Source organism: Piliocolobus tephrosceles, chromosome 21, assembly GCF_002776525.5.
Source record: "Piliocolobus tephrosceles isolate RC106 chromosome 21, ASM277652v3, whole genome shotgun sequence".
Classification (NCBI taxonomy): domain Eukaryota; kingdom Metazoa; phylum Chordata; class Mammalia; order Primates; family Cercopithecidae; genus Piliocolobus; species Piliocolobus tephrosceles.
The window spans coordinates 20,277,698-20,295,016 of record NC_045454.1 but is presented as its reverse complement, the minus strand read 5'-3'; the positions used below and the strand labels follow the sequence as shown (position 1 = coordinate 20,295,016).

The 17,319-nt window shown below is 43.4% G+C and overlaps 1 protein-coding gene across 5 annotated transcripts in view; it reads left to right on the top strand.

Annotated features, from left to right (window-relative positions):
• The window catches only part of ZNF383 (zinc finger protein 383), a 30,867-nt gene extending 13,809 nt beyond the window's left edge, over positions 1-17,058 (top strand). For all 5 annotated transcript variants that reach the window (XM_023229328.3, XM_023229326.3, XM_023229325.3 and 2 more), the window contains exons 3-6: positions 1,475-1,528; positions 6,041-6,167; positions 6,464-6,559; positions 15,605-17,058. In XM_023229328.3, the coding sequence (XP_023085096.1) occupies positions 1,520-1,528; positions 6,041-6,167; positions 6,464-6,559; positions 15,605-16,800 (1,428 nt within the window). In that variant the 5' untranslated portion in view covers positions 1,475-1,519 and the 3' untranslated portion in view covers positions 16,801-17,058. The remainder of the gene's footprint in view (positions 1-1,474; positions 1,529-6,040; positions 6,168-6,463; positions 6,560-15,604) is intronic.
• Positions 17,059-17,319: the final 261 nt, after the last annotated feature.

The window sequence follows — 17,319 nt, the reverse complement described above, 5'->3', positions numbered from 1 at the left end:
GTACTTTAAAACAATTTTTTTCTTACATGTTATTGTAGACTTCTGGTATCTGTTAAAGACTATCATAGTCTGGAGGAGTGGCAGAAATATTCTGTTTATTGTTGTGTAAGTTTTCATTCGTTGGCTAATGGGATCCCCTTTCAGGAGACTCTTGTTTTTGAGATGGAGTCTCGCTCTGTCACCCAGGCTGGAGTACAGTGGCCAGATCTCAGCTCACTGCCAGCTCCACCTCCTGGGTTTACGCCATTCTCCTGCCTCAGCCTCCTGAGTAGCTGGGACTACAGGCGCCCGCCACCTCGCCTGGCTAGTTTTTTGTGTTTTTTAGTAGAAACGGGGTTTCACCGTCTTCGCCACGATGGTCTCGATCTCCTGACCTCGTGATCTGCCCCTCTCGGCCTCCCAAAGTGCTGGGATTACAGGCTTGAGCCACCACGCCCGGCCTCAGGAGACTCTTAAAAGGAGTCCTTTGAGCACAGATATTTTTAAAAACAGCCTCACCTTTTGGCAACAGCAAAAGATTGAATTTTTTTTTTTTTTTTTTTTTTTTGAGACAGAGTTTCATTCTTGTTGCCCAGGCTGGAGTGCAGTGGCACAATCTCGGCTCATTGCAACCTCCAAGCAATTCTCCTGCCTCAGCCTCCCAAGTAGCTGGGATTACATGCCTGGCTAATTTTTTTTTTTTTTTTTTTTTTTTTGAGTCAGAATCTCACCCTGTCACCCAGGTTGGAGTGCAATGGCACAATCTCAGCTCACTGCAACCTCTGCCTCCCAGGTTCAAGGGATTCTTGTGCCTCAGCCTTCCAAGTAGCTGGTATTACAAGCATATATATATATATATATATATTTTTTTTTTAATAAAACAGAGCTAGAAGACTTAGTGCCCCCTGTATCCCTTTGTGTTTAGGGGTGGGTGCGGGTGTTGTGTATGTGCATGTGGTGAGGGAAGTTGACTTTTTTAGGGTTGAGAAACAAAAAGACTTGATTAGGGAAGTCTTTGGTCACTCTGATCTGAGTGCACTGTGTTCCTGGCCAAAAGGCACCATTTGTATGAGTCTGGTTTGGGGACCTGAGGGCTGCAAAGGAGGCCATGGTAGCTCAGTCTTGGGTCATAGTAGGTCAGTAGCTCAGGGCAGGCCATAGTAGCTCCGTGGGTTCAGAGCAACATCACTGAGGTGGGACAAGGTCTGGCCCGAATCCCTTGGCTAAGGCAGGAACTTGGTTGTTTGCATGAGGGAGAATGAATCTGGGTCCTTGTCTTCCCTTGGATCCAGTTACCCAGGATCCATTTTGCTGCAGCTAAAGCCTGGGGTTTGTACGGTTAAGGAAGGAGTAGGATTTGTTCCATATTCCCACTAACTAGAGTTAATATCTTAAGACCAAGAAATATGGAGGTAGTTTTATCTGGCCTCTAGTGTGATTTCTAGAGGGTTTTACTTCCCCAGTCATGCAATCTCAGAACACTATCCTTTTTCAGGAGAACAGCCTCAAGGAAGACTAACCGTCTGCAATATTGGAAGCCATGGCTGAGGTGAGTTGATGCTTTTTCTTGCCTTCCTGACATTTGGTTTCTTTAAAAAAAAAAGACATGAGCATTTGCTTTCCTTATCCTGACATTTCTGGCTAACAGAGTTCCCCTTCAGAATCCTGGTCCCCATTTCTTCTTAGCTAGATAATTCTATACCATGTCTAAGTATCCCTTTTATTTTTATAAATCAACCAGCATTAATATTTTCATTCCGTAAATACCTGAGCATCTCTTTTTTTCAACTCTTTCCCAAGGACTGTGATAGGGGATGAATTATCTCAAGGAAGCAAGAATAGATTCGTAAAATGAACTTACCCTGTCTGGACCATTATTTGATGAGTTGAAGGTGTGAGTTACTTAGATGGGAATATAGAAGAGCCAAGATTATCTCTACAGAGTAGCATTCTCCAGTAAGATAGGATGAAATGTGGTGCTGGTAGTTCCAAATGTTGGATTGTTGCAAAATCTGGTTTAGGCAGCTTTGGGGATCATGGGGTTGGTGGCTGATACAGATCTCTGCAACTCTGTAAGAACATCCTGGAGAGAAGTCCAATTTGAGGTTGACGAGGAAGTATAGATTGTAAGGAATTTCTGTGAATCATCAAGTTTTCTTTATCTCAGAATTAAGGATAGTGATAATGGATGTTTACAATGGTTCAGCCAATGCATTCAGCCAATGCATAAGTCATTTAGATCACACCATCAAAGCACAGAAGAACCTTTTAAGTCTTATCCAGTAATATCTATATTGTAGAAAATTCTACCACCAGAAAAATAATTATTAAAGAATTTGTAAAAGGCCAGGTGTGGTGGCTCACGCCTGTAATCTCAGCACTTTGGGAAGCGGAGGCGGGCAGATCACCTGAGGTCAGGAGTTAGAGACTAGGCTGGCCAACATGGTGAAACCCCATCTCTACTAAAGACACAAAAAATTAGCCAGGCATGGTGGCGCATTCCTGTAGTCCCAGCTACTCAAGAGGCTGAGGCAGGAGAATCCTTGAACCTGGGAGGCAGAGATTGCAGTGAGCCAAGATCATACCACTGTACTCCAGCTTGGGTGACATCTCAAAAAAATAAAAATAAATAAAATAACTTTACATGTATCTTTTTTGTAGCATTGATTGATGTTCTAAGATCACATGGGGGTAGTTTAGAATGTATTAGATGAAGGATAACTTTGGATGTAACACAGACCAAGAGTTGAGAACTTTTGCGTCAGGCACAAGCAAACTGATTATAGTTGTGTTATACCAGGTCGTGTAGCTGCTGTGTAACGTGACCTTAAATAGTCTTCCTGCGTAGGACGAGCCAAAGGGTATGATTCATCAATAGGACAGAGATTTAAGACATTCCCTGACTACCCCTTGCATTGTTAGGTGATGTCTTTTAGCAGAATCATGAAGACCTTTTTTCTCCCTTAATAAGGGAGAAAAATTGATGGCCTGAGAAATTTTTCTCTGCTTTTCAATTTTATGAATTTTTTCAGAAGTTGTAACACTAGTATTACTGACTTTTTACTTATTTGATAAACTTAACTATTTTTGTTTTGGTCAGATAAATTATTGACAAAACTAATTAGTATTTTTTGTATAAGTAAAACATTTTCCTTTTTTCCTTAAAAATGTTTTCTCTTTTTCTTTTTTTTTTTGAGATGGAGTCTCGCTCTGTCTCCCAGGCTAGAGTGCAGTGGCACCATCTCAGCTCACTGCAGCCTCCACCTCCCAGGTTCAAGCAATTCTCTGCCTCAGCCTCCCAAGTAGCTGGGATTACAGGCGCCTGCCACCATGCCCGGCTAATTTTTTTGTAGTTTTAGTAGAGATGGGGTTTCATCATGTTGGCCAGACTGGTCTTGAACTCCAGACCTCATGATCCACCTGCCTTGGCTTCCCAAAGTGTGGGATTACAGGCGTGAGCCACCGCGCCCGGCCAAAAATGTTTTTTTCACGTAGGTCTATATAGCTAACTGGTAGACCAGAGAATTACCTCATCTTATTTTGGTTTTATACCAATAAAATATACTTTGGATACTCAAAGAAAAAAAAAAAATAAGGTCATGATGCATACTTTTATTAGGATACACATTGTATCCGGTTCTCTTTCTTTTTGTAATATTACCAGTTATTGATAATTTTTAGATTTATTCATTAGGGTTTATAAGTGATATTTTAATTCTGTTATTCTTCCTTCATAGATTAAGTGGAATACTTTTATGTATGAAGTAAAACTTTTCCTCATCAATTGTTTGGTTACCCTGAAGGACAGTTCATATAGGAAAGAGGAATGTTTGATTCTTTCCATTTAATTACCAGTTTTCCAAATAATGAGTTGGCTTCTTAGACTCGTCCAGAAGTGACCAATAATGTTTTAAAAAATATTGTTGTGAATTCATGGACTAAACATTTTTAATATGATCAGTCCATTGCAGTTGTCCATATAATTTGATGTGCAACCAGTCCAAGTGAACACGTATTATTCACTTCTATAATGCTATTATATTATATTCTCTTATTTTTTTTTTTATCCTCTTGATTTCTCTGCAGAAAATAGGGAAATTCATCAAAAGCAATAGAAGGTTTCCTTGGAAGATTATTATCTAATCACACTTACATACAGTGCGAGCCCCCCCCAACCCCCCTTACAGCATTCTACAGTTTGGGTTTTTTGGGTTTTTTTTTGTTTGTTTGTTTGGTTTATTAGTTTTTGTTTTTATTTTTTATTATTTTTATTTTTATTTTTTTGAGCCAGAGTCTCGCTCTGTTGCCCAGGCTGGAGTGCAGTGGCGCTGTCTTGGGTCACTGCAAGCTCCACCTCCCAGGTTCAAGCGATTCTTCTGCCTCAGACTCCTGAGTAGCTGGGACTACAGGCTCACGCCACCATGCCTGGCTAATTTTTGTATTTTTAGTAGACACGGGGTTTTACCATGTTGGTCAAACTGGTCTTGAACTCCTGACCTTGTGATCCGCCTGCCTTGACCTCCCAAAGTGCTGGGATTACAGGCGTGAGCCACCGCGCCCGGCCTGGGATTTGTTTTTAATCCCATGGGAAATGTCTTAATAGGGGTTTGGCATATCTTTGTTCCAATTTCTACACTGAGGAGGGGAAGAAGCTTTCTTTTTATTAAATAAAATACACATCTATTTTTTTAAAATTTTATTTATTTATTTTTTTGAGACGGAGTTTTGTTTTTGTTGCCCAGGCTGGAGTGCAGTGGCATGATCTCTGCTCACCACAACCTCTGCCTCCCGGGTTCAAGCAATTCTCCTGCTTCAGCCTCCCAAGTAGCTGGGATTACAGACATGCGACCATGTATGGCTAATTGTGTATTTTTAGTAAAGACGGGGTTTCTCCATGTTGATCAGGCTGGTCTCGAACTCCTGACCTCAGGTGATCCACCCACCTCGGCCTCCCAAAGTGCTGGGATTAGAGGGGTGAGCCACTGCACCCGGCCCACATCTATTTTATTAAATAGATGCCTCAGCATTAGTTGCTAATGAAACAAAAATACAAATAAAACATCTAAATACCCAAATACCACATTTTCTCTAGATTTCCCCCAACATGTGACTTATCTCCCTGTACTTTAACGTAGTATTTCTAGTATCTTCATTTTATTAGTTTTGCAGTGTCACTGTCAAGATAGAATTATTTAATGGCTTAAGATAACTTTTGTAAGATTTTCAAACCCTAAATTTATAAATCCTATTACAAAAAAAATTATAAGAATTTGATGTGCAAGTTGTAACAGTGTTGGCCAGTGGGAGTGTCTTCAAGTTGGCCCCTAGTCTTATCAGCATGATCCTAATAGTTTTTGGTTGCTTTCTTGCTTTTTGGTATAACAAGACGTTCAGACTCATCCTGTGCATTTTATAAAATTTGCTCTTGTGGATTTCATGAAATCAGTTCTTTTCCCAAAGAACCTTGGTTTCTTTTATTTGAAAATGATACTTAGAAACCACAATCTAGGCTGGGTGCAGTGGCTCACACCATAATCCCAGCACTTTGGGAGGCCAAGGTGGGTGGATTACCTGAGATCAGGAATTTGAGACCAGCCTGGTCAACATGGTGAAACCCTGTCTTTACTTAAAATACAAAAATTAGCCAGGTGTGGTGGCGCGTGCCTGTAATCCCAGCCACTCAGGAGGCTCAGGCAAGAGAATTGCTTGAACCCAGGAGGCGGTTGCAGTGAGCTGAGATCGCGCCACTACACTCTAGCCTGGGTGACAAAAGCGAAATTCTGTCTCAAAAAAAAAGAGAGAAAAGAAAAGAAACCACAATCTAGACACTAGGGATGCTCGTTGCTACTGGATTAGTCATCATTTCTAGTCCTTTTCAATGGACAGAGTCAGGAATTTAATATAAACTTCCTACTCTTGCATCTGTTTCTGAGATCTAAAGATACAGGTTCTCAGTGACACCAATATAATTACTCATTTTGTATTACCCCACAGTACAAGCACAGTAGTTGCTGATATATTTTTTTCATTACGCAAGTAAGACGTATGTTTATTGTTTCAGGGATCAGTGATGTTCAGTGATGTGTCCATAGACTTCTCTCAGGAGGAGTGGGACTACCTGGACCCTGTTCAGCGGGACTTATACAGAGATGTGATGTTGGAGAACTACAGCAATCTGGTTTCAATGGGTAAGGGCACCTGTACCAGTGATTCCCAGCTCTCCTCTGGAATGTCTGCTACTTCCACAGTGAATTTCTCAGATCAAGTTACTAGCTGAATTTCTATTCTTTATTACCAAACAAATGGTTTGAGCTGAAATGAAAAGGAAGAGTGGGAAATGGGCAACTCCAGTGGGCTGTGGTTGAGGCTTCGTCTTCATCTTTCTTTGGCTGTTCCTGTAGTGGCATCTCTTCCTTGATCATCAAGGGACTGGATCTCATTTACCCACAGCATAACCATGTTCCATATCTTTTCTCGTGAGCAGGACTTTACACTCCTAAGCCTCAAGTGATCTCCTTATTGGAACAAGGGAAAGAGCCCTGGATGGTTGGCAGAGAGCTTACAAGAGGCCTGTGTTCAGGTAAGTGAGAAATGACTGGACAGGAGAAAGGCATGACAGGTCAGAACTCAGCTGGTCAGGAGGAAACAGCACCTTTGAGATGTTGTCTCTGAAGCTCCCATCAAGAAACTAGGCCAGTGTAGAAAATGAAGTCCTTTTAGCATAGTTGTTAAATAACTTGTTTCGCCCTTTTCCTCATTTACCTCTCTTTCTACTACTCCTCTCCAACCCTCCTCTTAATTTCAAGCAGAAGGTACTTCACTTCTCCTCTAAAAAAACCCTCTTTTACCCATATTTTAGATTCAGCTGCTTGCTAGCTTCTTTTACTCTGTCTCTGTTTTTTTTTTTTTTTTTTTTTTAAGGGCCTGGCTCTGTCACCCAGGCTGGAGTACAGTAACATGATCATAACTCATTGTAGGCTCAAACTTCTGGGCTTAGGCAGTCTCCCTGCCTCAGCCTTCCAAGTAGCTGGGACTGTAGGCATGTGCCACCATGCCTGGCTAATTCTTTTCCTTCCTCTTCTGCATTTTTTTTTTTTTTTTTTTTGAGATGGAGTCTCGCTCTGTTGCTCAGGCTGGAGTGCAGTGGCGCGATCTCGGCTCACTGCAGCCTCTGCCTCCCGGGTTCAAGCAATTCTTCTGCCTCAGCCTCCTGAGTAGCTGGGACTACAGGCACGCGCCACCATGCCCACCTAATGTTTGTATTTTTAGTAGAGATGGGGTTTCACCATATTGGCCAGACTGGTCTCAGACTCCTGATTCACCCGCCTCAGCATCCCAAAGTGCTGGGATTACAGGCATGAACCACCGCGCCTGGCCCCTCTTCTGCATATTTTAGACTTCTACAGGTGTTTTCTACTACCACTCCCCAAAATAATGGAATTGTGTCTGTATACACACAGGTGAATACACACACACACATACATGCACACAAATACACACACCTTGCCCAAGTACTCGTCTTTATTATAGCTGCCTGTCAGTGACCTGTTTTATCAGACTGTCTTCAATGTTTCCTTTATCAAACTTTTTTTAATTTCCTGGTTTGTGTAAGGGAATCTTCCAGGTGCTACAGTTTACTAATTGTGTTACCTTTACGAACTCAAGGTCCAAAAGTGGTGCTAAAATATATATATATATATATATATATATATATATGACTTCCACAAAGTAGAGTAGTATAAAAGAGAAATGAGATAAAGAGTTTAGCAGAAAGTCAAAGGCTAACTGTGTAGAAGTGGAATTAATCCCTATTGAAGTATAGGTGGAGCATTGGAAGTGACTGCAGTCACCATGTATAGAGATATTGTTGGGGCCAAGAAAAAAAAAAAGGATCTGTGCCTATATTAAAAAGGAAGAGGTGGCAGAGCAGGAGAGATTTGGGATGAAGTAGGAGAACCAGAAGAGTACTTATTGAGCACTACTATGCACCAAGCATTGGTCCAAGGGTTGGGACTCTAGTATTCATGAAGGCATTCTAAAGTTCTGCACTTCTGAACCCTACATTCTAGAGGGTAAGAGAGAAAATGTCTTATTCCATTTTGTGCTGTTACAACAGAATACCTCACATTAAGTAATATATAAAGAACAGAAATTTATTTTCTCATAGATCTGGAGGCTAAGAATTCTAAGATCAAGGCACTGCATCTGATGAGGGCCTTCTTGCATCTTCATGTGGCAGAAGGCAGTAGGAGCAAGAGAGCCAACTCCTTCCATCAAGCCCCTTCATAAGAGCACCCAAACCCATTCTTGAGGGATGGTTCCTCAAAGCCCGATCATCTCTTAAAGACCCCACCTCTTTGTTTTTAGAAATTTTTTTTTTTTTTTTTTTTTGAGACAGAGTCTCACTCTGTTACCCAGTCTGGAGTGCAACGGCAGGATCATGGCTCACCACGGCCTCAACCTCCTGGGCTCGGGTGATCCTCCTGCCTCAGCCTCACAAGTAGCTGGGACCACAGGCAGACATCACCACGCCCAACTAATTTTTTTATTTTTTGTAGAGACAGAGTTTCACTTTGTTGCCCAGGCTGTTCTCTAACTCCTGGGTTCAAGCGAGCCACCCACCTGGGCCTACCAAAGTACTAGGATTAAAGGCTTGAACCACTGTGTCCGGCCCCTACCTCTTAATACTATCACATTGGCAACAGCTGAATTTTGAAGGAGAGACATTCAAACCATAGCAGAAAATAAAATGAATGTCAAGTATATATGTATAAAACAATATTAGCTTGACATTAATATTATATAATATATAAATATATTTTTAGAATTATACATCATTTGTATTTATATGTAACTAATATATTGGTATAGTATAAATAATATATATCATGCATTAATACATTATAGTTCTATATTATTATATGTCCATGTGTATATGAAATGTCAGGTGGTGGGTGATATATAAGTGCTATGAAGAGAGGCTAGAGGAGGCCTCTGATGAGGTGTTCTTTTAGTAAAGACTTGAATGAAGTAAGGGAACAGGTAATAGAAATATCTGCTAGGACAGATTAGGCAAAGGGAACAGGAAGAACCAAGTACTCGAGCTCAGAGCTTTTTGACAGCCACCATTGTGGCTGAAATTGAATGAGCAAAGCGGGAATTGTGGAAGAGATCAGGAAAGTAGCAGGCTTATGAGCGTTTGCATGCTGGGTGCAGGTCAGAGTGAGAATTGGATGTACCTGTAGATGATTTTGGGTCTTGTGGACCTTGAATTTTATTCCGAATGAGGTGTAAATCCATTGAATGATTTAGCTGAGTGACATGATCATGTTCGTAAAGGATCATTCTTGTTCTAGGGGTTCCTAACTTTTGATTCCTTTAGGTAGAATTCAGGGAGTCCATGAACTTGGATGAGAAGAAAAAATACATCTTTTCTTTTTCTTTTTTTTTTTTGAGACAGTCTCACTCTGTCATCCAGGCTTGAGTGCAGTGGTGTGATCTCGGCTCACTGCAACCTCCACCCCCCAGGTTCAAGCGATTCTCCTGCCTCAGCTGTGTGGGTAGCTGGGATTACAGGAGCCTGCCAGTGCGCCCGGCTAATTTTTGTATTTTTAGTAGAGATGGAGTTTCACCATATTGGCCAGGCTGGTCTTGAACTCATGACCTTGTGATTCACCTGCCTCGGCCTCCTGAAGTGCTGGGATTGCAGGCATGAGCCATTGTGTCCAGCCCAAAAATACATCTTTATATTTAATAACCTCTAATTGAGATATAACATTTCTTCCTATCATGGTGTATGGGACAAACCATAGTAGTAGTAGTAGTAGTCGTTCCTGTGACTTTGACATTAATGGAAATCACAGATACGTTCATATTATATTACTGTTATTGTAGGCATATTGAAATATTCATGCTCATTCCTACTTCAGAATTAATGTAGTACTAGGCTTGCCACTAGGTCTTGTTTAATGTTTTACTAAAGAAGAAAACTCCAGGTAGAGAGAAGAACCCCTGTGAAGGCTCTGATGGGGAAAAGCTTGGTGTGTTTGAAGGACTAAAAGCCTGTGTTGGTGGGCCCCAGGATCAAGTAGGAGTGGAATGTGAGTCAGGGTTTGGACAGACAGGCAGGAACCACAGCATTCAGCCTTTGCAGGAGATTGTGAGGAGTTTGGACTTTGAGCTGTGGAAGCCTAAGCCAAATGATACTATTCCCTGAATAGATTAAAGGGTGAGAGAGCTTGGTGGGAAGACTGGTTGAGGATGCTACTTCACTGGTCTGGATAAAGAGTTGATTCTGCTTTGGAAGATGACATAGGCAGTGGAAGACAGAAGAGGGCAGTTTCAAAACTTTACTTGGGAGCTTAACTAGATAAAAGTTACTACAAGATCTGCCGGGCACGGTGGCTCATGCCTGTAATCCCAGTACTTTGGGAGGCCGAGGTGGGTGGATCACAAGGTCAGGAGATCAAGACCATCCTGGCCAACATGGTGAAACCCCATCTCTCCTAAAATACAAAAAATTAGACGGACGTGGTGTTGCACACCTGTAGTTCCCGCTACTTGGAAGGTTGAGGCAGAGGAATTGCTTGAATCCTGGAGTCGGAGGTTGCAGTGAGCTGAGATCGCACAACTGCACTCCAGCCTGGTGACAGAGTGAGACTCCGTTTTTAAAAAAAAAGTTATTGCAAGATCATATAGAGATAGGAGGAAAAAGATTGTGTTGGAATTAATTCCCTCTTCCTGTTTTGAGATACTCCAATAGGCTTCATTTTGATATCTTCAAACCATTTAATTTGCCTAATATCCCCATTTTTAGTAAGAAATTGTTTCATAATGATACCTGAACACTTTACTCCAAAGCATGTATATACATTTTCCTGTAACCCCCCCAGTAATCATGAGTTAAGGACTATTGCCCTTTTACAGGTGAAGAAGTGGTAGCTTAGAGGTTAAATAATTGCTTGTGGCACACAACAATTAAGTATCAGAATTGGCAGCCAGCTCTCATCAATCTGCTTCTGGTTCCTGTTATCTTTCTATGGCAGTATGTTATACTGTGTCTTAATTTCTTTCCATCTTCCTTAAACTTTAGCTGCCTTCTCTCTCATTCACTGTGGTGGTACATGAGCAAGTCTCCTCTCCCATAAGATCAGCATCTCAAAATTCCAAGGCAAACAATATTTCCATTAAATCCCCAGCACATAAAATATTCTGAGTTTCCCTGTCTGCCACTTACACACTTACATCAAATTAGTTCAATACATTAGACTTGCATCTAGCTCCTCCCTCATGTGAATAACCCACTATTACCAATTTCTTTTTTATCTTGAGACGGAGTCTCACTCTGTCACCCAGCTGTAGTGCAGTGGCGCGATCTCAGCTCACTGCAGCCTCCGCCTCCTGGGTTCAAGTGGTTCTCCTGCCTCAGCCTCCCGAGTAGCTGGGATTACAGGCACATGCCACCATGTCCGGCTAATTTTTGTGTTTTTAGTAGAGACAGGGTTTCACCATGCTGGCCAGGCTAGTCTGGAGCTCCTGACCTCAGGTGATCTGCCTGCATCAGCCTCCCAAAGTGCTGGGATTACAGGCATGAGCCACCATGCCCAGCCACCACATTCAAATTGTATCCACTGTATCCTTTATTAAAGAGTGATTTGTTTTTCTAAGACCACCAGAGCGGGCACAAAAGAACCAGCGAGTAGGCAAGGGTAGGAACAAAACTGCAAATTTATTTTTGGTCACCTAGCTTTAGGGAAGAAGGTGTGGGGGTGAGGTCTGTCGGCCTCCGGCAAAGGAGGCCAAGAGAGTCACCCGGTGAAGCTCTCGGACGGAGTTCCTGCAGTCCCGACAGGAGTGAGGGACTGAGGAAGGCCGTGCGTGGCGTCCGTCCGAAGCGGCTTTTCTAGGAGAGGGAGGGCAATAGGCGGGGCACGGGCGTGTCAGGGGGCGTTCTGCAGGTGCGACCAGGTAAATCTTGGTCTCTTCGGATTGACGTCACCTGGTGCACGCCCGGTTGGTCTGCACGTTCCCGGGCGCTGGCTGCATTTTCGCGTGCACGGGAAAAGTTGGTGAAGAAGAACCCGGAAGTGCGCCATCCTGCCTCCGTTCGTCCAAACAGTCCAACCTTTTATTGGTAATAGTGATAAGGGATGCCGTGGTCTGTCTGGCTACTTCCTGCTGTTAAGGGGCGTCGTTAAGGTCGGGGCCTATGGTTGGTATTTGGACGTACGGATGAAGAATAAAATAAGGCACAGTATTAGTATAGGAATGAGAAATGGAAGCATTTGTTGGAATATGGGCAAAACCCAGAAGGATAGTCCTGGCAAGGCTGAGGAGTATGAGATAGTTAAGAAAATTTAGTGGCCCGGCGCCGTGGCTCAAGCCTGTAATCCCAGCACTTTGGGAGGCCAAGACGGGCGGATCATGAGGTCAGGAGATCGAGACCATCCTGGCTAACACGGTGAAACCCCGTCTCTACTAAAAAATACAAAAAACTAGCCGGGCGAGGTGGCGGGCGCCTGTAGTCCCAGCTACTTGGGAGGCTGAGGCAGGAGAATGGCCTAAACCTGGGAGGCGGAGCAGAGCTTGCAGTGAGCTGAGATCCGGCCACTGCACTCCAGAGCCAGACTCTGTCTCAAAAAAAAAAAAAAAAAAAAAAATTTAGTAAGTTTGAGGGGAGTGGGGGAAAGCCAAACTGATTTCCACTGATTGCTTTCGGTGGGGGCCCTTTTTAGCTGGGAATGAGGAACGAGTGCACAAAGTAGTTGTTGGCCAGGCAGCAATTAAGGAGTGGAGTTTTTCGTGGAGTGGATGGCTTTCCGCTTACTCCTACTACAGAGATGGAAGGCTAGGTCCAGAGAAGGATGGCAAAACAGAATAGGTAGCCTCGCTGTCGATTAAAAAATTAATTGTCTTACCCACTACCAGGAGAGTTACCCGCGGCTCGGCGAGGGTGATGGGGGTCCCCGAGTCTCGGCACCTTCAGTTGTCATCGTCCAGATGTAGGAGCTGGAAGGAGCTCCCAGGATCCTGGGAAAGGGGGTCACGTGGAGACGCGGCACCTGTTCTCAGGGTGGGACAATCAGACTTCCAGTGTCCTCCCTGCTGGCAGGCAGGGCAGGGGGTTGCTGGTGGACGAGGGTTAGGACATTCACTGGCCCAATGTCCTGATGCCTTGCACTTATAGCAAGGCTGCGTTGGGGCTCGGGGACCTTGCGGAAACCTGTTGGCATAGTGTCCTGCCTTGCCGCACTTATAGCAGGCTCCTTTTGCAGCCTTGAAGTCTGTGGGGTGTGTGCTCTCTGGCCTGGGGTTACGACTGGGCTGTAAAGCCGCTGCTAGGAGCAGGCTACCAGTCGATGAGCAGCAAGGAGGAGGAATCTGGGCAGGAAGGGAGGGGGTGGGGAGAGCAGGGAGAGAAGGAGGAGTGTAGGGACGAGAGCATAAGGCCCAAAAGCCTTGTATGTAATTAATTTCGGACCACTTGCCTAGCTGCTGGCAGAAATTGCTGAGGTCGATCATGCCACAGTGGAAAGGAAAATTAACCGCTTCCTCCTAAGGTCTTGGTCAAGCTGTAAGGTTTTTAAATTGGCTAGGAGGCACCCTAAGGGGGTGCTCTTTGGAAATTTGGACTGGGGGTTTCCCATTTGTTTCCTCTTTACTTACACAATGGACACAATGGAAATGGAAGTGGATCTCTGCCTGGCTTCAAAGCGTCCTTTGGAACCAGCAGAGACAGACTGGAGGCTCATGGAGCCAAAGTGGAGATTACCTTCAGGCGGACGTCTCCGTCCTGAACGGGTCTCCCGAGCCACTTGGTGGCTCAAAAGTGGGCCTCGGACCTGCGCAGGATTTTTGGCCGAGGAAGGTAAAGAGGAGACAAGGGCACTTACCCCAGAGAGGCCGTGAGAGTGAGGGAAGCGGGTCTCAGGTCCTGGTCCGTCCGCAGCGTGGGAGCAGGAGGAGGTTCCTCAACCCTTAGAGGCCTGAGGAGGGGTCTCCTCCCGGGTCTTCGGCACCAACTGATTTGTTTTTCTAAGACCACCAGAGTGTGTACAAAAGAACCAGCGGGTAGGCAAGGGTAGGAGCAAAACTGCAAATTTATTTTTGGTCACCTAGCTTCAAGGGAAGAAGGTGGGTAGGGAGAGGTCTGTCGGCCTCTGGCAAAGGAGGCCAAGAGAGTCACCCGGTGAAGCTCTCGGACGGAGTTCCTAATACAGCCCCGACATCCCGACAGGAGGAGGGGGCTGGGAAGTCCGCGGGGCGCGCTGGCCGGGAGCGGCTTTTCTAGGAGTGGGAGGGCAATAGGCGGGGTATGGGCGTGTCGGGGGGCGTTCCACAGGTGCGACCAGGTAAATCTTGGTCTCTTCGGATTGACGTCACCTGGCACATGCCCAGTTGGTCTGCACCCTCCCTGGGCGCCAGCTGCATTTTCGCGTGCGCGGCAAAAGTTGGTGGTGAAGAACCCGGAAGTGCGCCATCCTGCCTCCGTTCATCCAAACAAAGAGCTTATTCTGTTTCCACCCCAACTGGGTATACTGCAGTTCACCTCTGACACTATTCAGAATGTGCAGCCCTCATAGTCTTCCATAGTACTGTCCTCACTTCAGATGCCAGCTGCAAGTCTTGGGAGTCCCCGGACCATCTGCAGGTCAGCCAGCTAACAGCAATAAATTAAGGGGTTTCCAAGGTCTCAGGTTCAATAATTTGTTAGAGTGACTCATAGAAATCAGGAAAGCTCTGTATTTAAAGCTACAATTTTATTATAAAGGATACATGTTTGAGCAAGATCTGGAACTGGACAGAGTTTCCATGCCTTCTCCCTTTGAAGTCAGTTTGTCCTGCTCCTATCACATCAATGCGTTTACCAACCAGAAAGCTCCACTGAGTTTACTGCTCAGCATTTTTTTTTGAGGTTTTATTACACAGGCACAATTGATTAAATCCCTGGCCACTCAATCTCTAGCCTCTCTCTCCTCAGAGATTAGGCAGCTGAAAATCCCAACCTTCTAATCACAAGCTAGTGTTTCTGGTAATCAGACCCCACCCTGAAGCTTTCTAAGGTCCCACCATGAACTACCTTATTAGCATAACAAAGACCTCCTGTCAGGAAATTCCAGGTGTTTTTGAAGCTCAGTGTGTGGCTTTATTATACCTGAGAGCCAAGGAATCTTCCCCATACACATTTATTTCTCTCAGGAGACCTTTAATGGAGGCTTGAAAATGACCCACTTCATGTTACACATATTGTATGATACACTTATATACACACATGCATACTTATATGGATATCTATATATCATATATTATATATATGGCTAGTCATGTTTTAATATGGAAAATAGCCCAACCATTGTATATTTACCAGCCTTTCCAGGTGATTCTGATCCACATCCATATTTGAGTATCATTATAGTAACTTATTTGCATAGTTACCTTCCCTGCTTCCTGCATTATCTTACTAATTTCTTTGTCTTTCTTGTCCATTTTTCCAGATAACACAGATATCCTTGTGAACCCTGTGTCATTTCCTAGTAGATACTATTCTTTAATTTTTCCATTTCTATTATAAAAGTTTAACTTTTCACAAATAGGAAAAAACATTTACCATTTTATTTTCTTTCAGATCTGGAATCAATGTGTGAAACCAAGTTATTATCTCTGAAGAAGGAAGTTTATGAAATAGAATTATGCCAGAGGGAGATAATGGGACTTACAAAGCATGGCCTTGAGTACTCCAGTTTTGGAGATGTTTTGGAATATAGAAGCCGCCTTGCAAAACAACTGGGATATCCAAATGGGCATTTCAGTCAAGAAATATTCACTCCTGAATACATGCCCACATTTATTCAACAGACATTCCTTACTCTCCAGCAAATAATGAATAATGAAGACAGACCCTTTGAATGTAAGAAATGTGGAAAGGCCTTTAGTCAGAACTCACAATTTATTCAACATCAGAGAATTCATATTGGTGAAAAATCTTATGAATGCAAAGAGTGTGGGAAATTCTTTAGTTGTGGTTCACATGTTACTCGGCATCTGAAAATTCATACTGGCGAAAAACCCTTTGAATGTAAGGAGTGTGGAAAGGCCTTCAGTTGTAGCTCATACCTTTCTCAACATCAGAGAATCCATACCGGTAAGAAACCCTATGAGTGTAAGGAATGTGGGAAGGCCTTTAGTTATTGCTCAAATCTTATTGACCATCAGCGAATTCACACCGGTGAAAAGCCTTATGCATGTAAGGTATGTGGGAAAGCCTTTACTAAGAGCTCACAACTTTTTCAGCATGTGCGAATTCATACAGGTGAGAAACCCTATGAATGTAAGGAATGTGGCAAAGCCTTTACCCAGAGCTCAAAGCTTGTTCAACATCAGAGAATTCATACTGGTGAGAAACCCTATGAGTGCAAGGAGTGTGGCAAAGCCTTTAGTAGTGGCTCAGCACTTACTAATCATCAGAGAATTCACACTGGTGAGAAACCCTATGATTGTAAGGAATGCGGAAAGGCTTTTACTCAGAGCTCACAGCTTCGTCAACATCAGAGAATTCACGCTGGTGAGAAACCCTTTGAATGTCTTGAATGTGGGAAGGCCTTTACTCAGAACTCACAACTTTTCCAGCATCAGAGAATTCATACGGATGAAAAACCGTATGAATGTAATGAATGCGGAAAGGCCTTTAATAAATGCTCAAACCTTACTCGACATCTGAGAATTCACACTGGTGAAAAGCCTTATAACTGTAAGGAATGTGGGAAGGCATTTAGTAGTGGCTCAGATCTCATTCGTCATCAGGGAATTCATACTAATGAATAATAAAAATGAAAGCCCCTGTCACCTTCCTCATTTTTTAAACCAAAAATCATGTCTGATAGTTACCCTCTTCCACAGTTTTTTTAAAACTTTGTATTTAAATTTTGTATCCAAATGTATTTCACTCCAGGTTATAAATTCGGAGTCTAAATTGACATTCCCTCTCTCCAGTCACATACCAATGCCAGCTGTTCTGTAATTCTTTGGTTCATTGTTTTGTTCTGCTTTCTTGGTGACACATTATACTCTTATTTATATTTGCTTGTGTTTTTAGGGCAATCTTTTCTGATCTGTGTATTTGTGTTTGCACCAGTATCACACCATTTGAATTGTGTGACCTTTAATATTTTTTAATTCCTTGTGGAGGTTTAACTTTTTGAAGTCGGTGTTAATCTTTTTGTTTTATTTTATTTTTATTATGTGTATTTTTTGAGACGGAGTTTCACTCTGTTGCCCAGGCTGGAGTACAGTGGTGCAATCTTGGCTCGCTACAACCTCCGCCTCCCGGCTTCAAGGAATTCT